This window comes from Thermobia domestica, chromosome 4, assembly GCF_964235325.1.
Source record: "Thermobia domestica chromosome 4, izTheDome1.hap1.1, whole genome shotgun sequence".
Lineage (NCBI taxonomy): Eukaryota > Metazoa > Arthropoda > Insecta > Zygentoma > Lepismatidae > Thermobia > Thermobia domestica.
In genome coordinates, this window is record NC_137457.1 from 241140556 (window position 1) to 241147155 (window position 6600).

The window sequence follows — 6600 nt, forward strand, 5'->3', positions numbered from 1 at the left end:
TAAAAATACGCTGTTATGTATACATAATACGTGTGAAAAATTTCAATCTTGTATCTTGAAAACTAAGGTCGGAAGCATTTTTTGAAAGTCTGAAGGTGGTCCATTTTTTCATATATCCGTATCATACATGTGAACCGCAAAAATTGGGAAAAACCGGATATTTTTCTGAAAAAAATCACCCTCTCGGAACGTTTGCGCCCCTCGGTCCCAGCCCCGGATTCACGTAGGGATCTCAAAAAAAATTTGGGAAATACCCAAAGATACACACAATCCGTATGCAAAGTTTCAATCTAGTATCTTGGAAACTAAAGGCGTGAAAATTTTTTGAAATTTGCATTAAGAAAGAAACAAGTCACACCTCTCCGTCCCCACTTGGTGCCGCCAAGTTGAACATCCGGTTCAAAATGCATCTAAAGTATTCTTTGGTCCATCCTTGACTTGACCAATAAAAAAACGGTTTAAATGTTTTCACAGAACCTAAATTAGCGGTCAGAGACGATATTACGACATGGTATAGAAATATATCAAAAATCCCAAAAAGATTAAGTCATGACAAATATTTGTACCCTCAATTTAAATAATGAAGTATGGTATGGCCCTACTATACCATTTCTAAAAGAACTGAAAATTATTTTAAAAAGCTGCAACTATCCCATCATCTGAACAAAATATGTTTCCTTAAGATGAAGCATAAATCTATTTTGGGTTCTGCTCCAGTAAAACTCCAACTGAGGATCCTAGAAGTAATAATAATATTTATTATGGTTTTAAACTCTAGAAGGCACAAATTTCATATTTTTCTAGGGAGATCAAATATTAATGCTTGCTTCTCCAGTGGAAGTTCCAAGTTACGGTGCTGGATCCAGGCCAAATTAATCTTAGTTTCTTTTCTTTCTATTTTCAAGTGCGTAATTACAAGATTGATGGGAAAAGCTGAATTCTCAGATGTGGGATTATTTGTACCCTGTTCGAATTGTCCAATAGTATTTCATCGTTGGAATACTGATAGTAAATTAAAATGCTAACCAATTGAGAATTCTCCAAGAGCATTGTCAGAACGAAATTAAAAAGAATGAAGAGATGGAGCGGGAAGGATAACTGTGATTGTTCGTACTTGTAAAAGTAAATCTTTTTACCCGCAGCTTCTTCTGTTTCTTGCAAAAATTCGCAAAATAGCATCTCTCTTTGACTTACGATTCCCGAGATATGGCTCCATAAGTCTCCCGAAATTCGAACTTTTTGGCCGATATCTGGGGAACGGTGGCCAGTGGCCACCCGTTACTATTTGATACCAAAATTTTCACCATCCTCTTAGGTATTGATCAACACTAATATGATCTCTCTATGACTTACGGTTCCCGAGATATGGTTCCTTAAATCTCCCGAAATCGGAATTATTTTTTGGCCAATATCTCGGGGATGGCAAATCATAGAGAGATGATATTGGTGTTAACCAATACCTAAGAAGATGGTAAACATTTTGGCACCGATATTAACTGGTGGCTACTGGCCAAACCAGTGGTCAGTTGGTCAGTAGCCACAGGTTACTATTTGGTACCAAAATATTTACTATCCTCTTAGGTATTGATCAACAGTAATATCATCTCTCTGTAACATGGTTCCCAAAATATGGCTCCTGAAATTTCCGGAAATCGGCCATTTTTGGCCAATATCTCGAGAATGGTAGGAGTGACGCGAAAAATTCCATCTCTTCCTCAGATAGCTTTTGATGCTCTATTGGATGGAGGGCTCAATTAAAAAAAAAAAAAAATAGTCGCAAATAACAGATAGACGGAAAGACACATATACACATAGAGAATTCAGTAACGAAGTTCGTTGAAAATCAAACGAATTTAAAAATAAGCTTTGTTATTGGGAAGCATACTTACAAGAGGTCAAAGCATAGGAGCATAACGGTAGTAATTTATTTCCAATTCGACTACTGAATTTATTTTTTTAACTGACTCAATCATTAAAAACACGCGGCCCATCATGAAACAGTCGCGAAATTTTTCTAAAATATAAAGTTAAAATTTACTTGTGAGTTGCTTCTGAACAAGTATCATATATCTGTGAATTTTATTTTGCTTAAGGTGCAGTCAACTAGTTTAATTACATAAAATAATGTATACTAATAATGATATTTTTTTGTATATTTTCTTTCAGTTACACGGATACTATTATTAATCTTTCTCGCATTTACTTATGACTCCAAGCTGATTGTTCCATTAGTCTGTGGCATTCATTCTGCAACTGTAATATTGATTCTTCTTTGCGACAGAAAATTGGAGCTTAACCGAACATTAAGTACCAACATCTTTATGAAATTTATCTTCGGATTATTCTTAAACTTTGTTTATATGGATCCTCTAAAAACCAATTCAAAATTACGAATACTCATTTTCCACATAATTATGTTCATTGAGAATAGCATAATAATATTGCAATGTTTGAAGAAGTTTTACTTTGATGCTTTGAAGCCGCAAAATCAAAACATGTTACCATATATAATAGCAATTTACGTCGGGTTTTATTTTATAAGTACTCTTGGTCTGATGTTATATAAGAGATTAAGATACCGAAGTTCTAACCAAATTGTAAAATCAAGTGAAGTGTAAAATACACAACATAATGGATTATTAAATTAAAACTACTGTATTATTTCAATTACCATGTAGTAGAACATTCCTTGATGAGATGAGAGAGTATAGACCTAGACGTGATCGTAAAAGCAGTAAAAACTTCATGCTTCATGGTTTAAACCAGCGTTTCCCAACCTTTTTCAACTTGCGGCACACTACAGGTGTAACTTCTAATTTCTAATTTAAAATTCTAATTTAAAAATAGTAAACAATTGCAGTGAAATATAGGACTCGGTTTTTTTTAAAAAAAATACACTTTCTCTTTCGAAAACTGTATCCAACCTTTCACTAAAAAGGAAGATCACTAAATAACGAACGAATAAACAAATTTCTTGTACTTTTAAAACATAAATGTAGGTAATTTTTACGTATGTTTGCTTTGTCAAAAGGATTGAATGATATTTTAAAATTTCAAGTTACGAAATAAACTGCAACAACAATGAAGCAATAATGGTCATGACAATGATAACAAATACTTTTCTCAACATTAAAAATGTACAGAAAAGTAACACAGTATGAAACTTTTGTAGATTCATAGTAGAGGTTCATAGTAATGTGAAATACAAATATACATTTCTCCCTATGTCTTGCAATTTGATTCCTATAGATTAACAATTTTATTTCGATTTCCTCGCGGCATACCAGCGATCTATTGACGGCACACCAGTGTGCCGCGGCACACTGGTTGGGAAACGCTGGTTTAAACACTACCATAGTACTACTGTCAAAGCTTCTTAGTATCATATACTATGGTTTTCTTCTGTTCCAAGCAATGGCTTAAAGACACTAGCTTACATACAAGCAAAGAATATCTACAGACAAGAATCTTATATATATTATGGACATTCGTCTTGATCACCTGCACGGGGAAAGAACCACTCGATGTTCGATTGCCACGCAAAGAATTGGCACTGCTATCTGCTTTCGTAAGGAACAAACGTAATATACTTTAAGTAAGCTTACACTTTAAATAACAGATATGGTATACTTTTAATTTAAATTAAAACAAATATAGTATTATTAGTAGTGAGTGCAAATAAACAAGAAGGCACAATAGCTCAAGTTCAGTGCTAGAATTATTACTTCTGGTGCGAGAAGACCCTGGATCGATACCAGGCTACATTAGTTTGCAGTGGATACCATGTTCCTGGATCTTCTCGGGGATGTTCTCATATTTCTTTCCACATTCTCATTATATCAATTTCTTTCATAATTATTCCTTTTCAATAACAATCTGTCTACTCAGGGGCGGCTCTAGGACATTTTATACTCTAGGCGTGTCACCCCTGACATTTTCACCACATCATCACATTGTTACTATTTGTTTAAGCATTAAATAAAATAAAACTCACTCCCAATGCCTCTCTCTATGGTATTAATAAGCAATCTCTAAGCCAAATATTTTTTTAAAAAACATCTTTATTGTTGTGGCATTTGGAATGAAATTTTAGTAATATAACCACAGGGCAACAGGAAATTAAAGTTTTATTATAGCTAACGTAAGCCATGTCGATGTCCATTGTAAATATAAAACAAAAGATGGAAGTAATTATTTCTAAAAAGATATACCGGCAATCTAAATGTTGAAATACATTAAGAGTCTGTTGCCTGAAAGCAGGGGCGGATACAGGACGGACTTCTGGAGGGGAGGCGGTCGGTAGTAATACTGCTACTTAGAGCTACTCTTAAGAGCTCCAAACTTTTTTATGGATGGGTTTATTTATGCATAAAATAAGAAAGTTTCCTCTTAGCGATTATTGCCCCCCCCCCCGGATTCACCCCTGCCTGAAAGATTGCATTTCTATTTATAGGTTATAATCACTGAAAACCACTGGAGAGCTTTGTGAGGTGCTAGGTAGCCAGAGCCGAAACTACTGTTTACCTAAGAACACCAACACAAAATAAAAAAATAAAAGAAGGAGAGTGGCTGGGAATATTCAAATTAACTGCAATATTTGCATAGGATACAAAATACAAACTAGGTAAAAATGATTTATTCCCTCTTGGAGATATGGTTCTCTCCGGTAAGGGCCGCCACTCCCTTATGAAGTCGGTAGAGCAATATTATTTATGTTTTGTGGAACAGCAGATCTCAGGGCAATCTGCATAACAGCCATGCTCAAAGATGCTAAAATAGTGAGTTAGTTATAAATTTCAAATAAGGTTAAAAAAAAAAAAATAATCTGACAATTAAAATTTACAGGTAGCAGCCTGTATGTTATCTCACTATTTCATGACTGTTATTTGGTTCCTTGGGCAGAATTCTCTCTGAGCCCCATACAGAGAGGTGGTCAAACATACACAATCAAGGGGAAAATGCCTCCTTGAATCACACTCCTGAAAACAAACATATCATTAGCACAGGTACTCACCATACAGCAAATTGAATAGACAGTTGTTCTGGTAAGAGCTGGCAGTTTTATTTTCCACAACGGAATCAGGAACATAAAGTAGGATGAAGGTGTTGATAACACACTTTGATACACTAATACTTATCACCATTTCCGTAGTGCACTACACACACACTTTTAAGATATATATATATATATGCTAGATAATGGTAACACACGAAAAATCACAAAAAGGAGAAGGTAGGATGAACCTAAAGTAATAAAGGTCTGTCTGACCTTTCAAAAAGAAAAAAATATATATATATAGAGATATTTACAAACATTCTTTATCTCCTCATAATTTTGAGTTTCTTGTCTCTAACAGTTTTTAGAGGAGTGAGGTATTCCACTGAAACATATTTTAATATCTGTGATATAAACACACAGATTGAAGATAAAAATAAACACAATTTAATATACTGGTTCACTGTTCCGATCTTCACTCGCTGTTCACAAGTTCTATGTTGTAAGACACAGTGTCCTCCCAGATTCCCATTCCACTGAAATGTAAAATGTTCTGAAGGAGATATGGTAAGTTGGACTTCACACGTTCAATGAAGGAACTTAAATAGCTCCTATTAACAAGCAAGATATAATTGCTGAAACCTTGTACTAAATGTCCAAGGACAGGCACAGCTTAGAGACGTTACTGGCCTAGGTTTTATATCTCTAACTGAGATATTGTAAAGTATGTATTTCTTCCATGTTTGCAAAACTGGGTTTTCCCATATTAAAATTGGGAGGTGCGATGAGACTCAAATATGTTGTCTCTATTGAGCGTCCATAGCACTCAGAGATATGAACAATTATACACTGTTGATCTCAAATTTTATCTTCCATTGTCACTATATGTAATAAGCACCACTGATGACAAGCTGCAGACATGTGTAGGTCTTATACATTTTTGTAATATGATTATAGCTTCATAAAACAAAACTGAGTTCTAAGCACTCGCGTATTCAGTTGTTCACAGGACAAATCCAGGGGAGCCGGAAAACAACTTGCTCACACCTCGTCCTGGGTATCTAACACTCTGTTAGTGAAGTCAGGTGACTTCCTTCGAACCGAAAAACTATATGTTGTTGCTTCACGAATCTGACTTGAACTAACACGTTCTCTCAGGAAAACGAGTATATGTTTCTGGCAAAAACAAGGAAAACGAAGAAACTCGCTTCCTCAAACAACCTTTGACAAAAGGTTCTCTGCCCTGAGGCGATTTGCGTGTGGTCCGACCTGCACAATGCACTTGTTCAGTCACTATCCGTAGCCAAATTCACCCTTTCTTGGCTGACACGTGCTGCCCCTTCACTGAGCAACGGCCAACACTGAACTTTTTGCTCGCAGCAGAAACTATGAAAGTTTTTCGCACACTTTTGTTTTTCTTCACTTGTTAAATACAAATAAAATTGAGAAACATATGATATTATACATCAAAATAAAGGTAAACATACAAAGAATACATATATATACAATTTATGAACTGTCATCTCTCTCAGAAGCAGCAGTACACCCAATTTCTGTGGCTGTCGTTCAAACTGTCTGCTACTAATGCAGCCATGTTTGCTTGG

The 6600-nt window shown here is 35.2% G+C and overlaps 1 protein-coding gene across 1 annotated transcript in view; it reads left to right on the plus strand.

Annotated features, from left to right (window-relative positions):
• The window catches only part of LOC145683473 (uncharacterized), a 55530-nt gene extending 52872 nt beyond the window's left edge, over positions 1 to 2658 (plus strand). The window contains exon 6 of the mRNA XM_081754803.1: positions 2167 to 2658. Within this exon, the coding sequence (XP_081610929.1) occupies positions 2167 to 2618 (452 nt within the window). The 3' untranslated portion in view covers positions 2619 to 2658. The remainder of the gene's footprint in view (positions 1 to 2166) is intronic.
• Positions 2659 to 6600: the final 3942 nt, after the last annotated feature.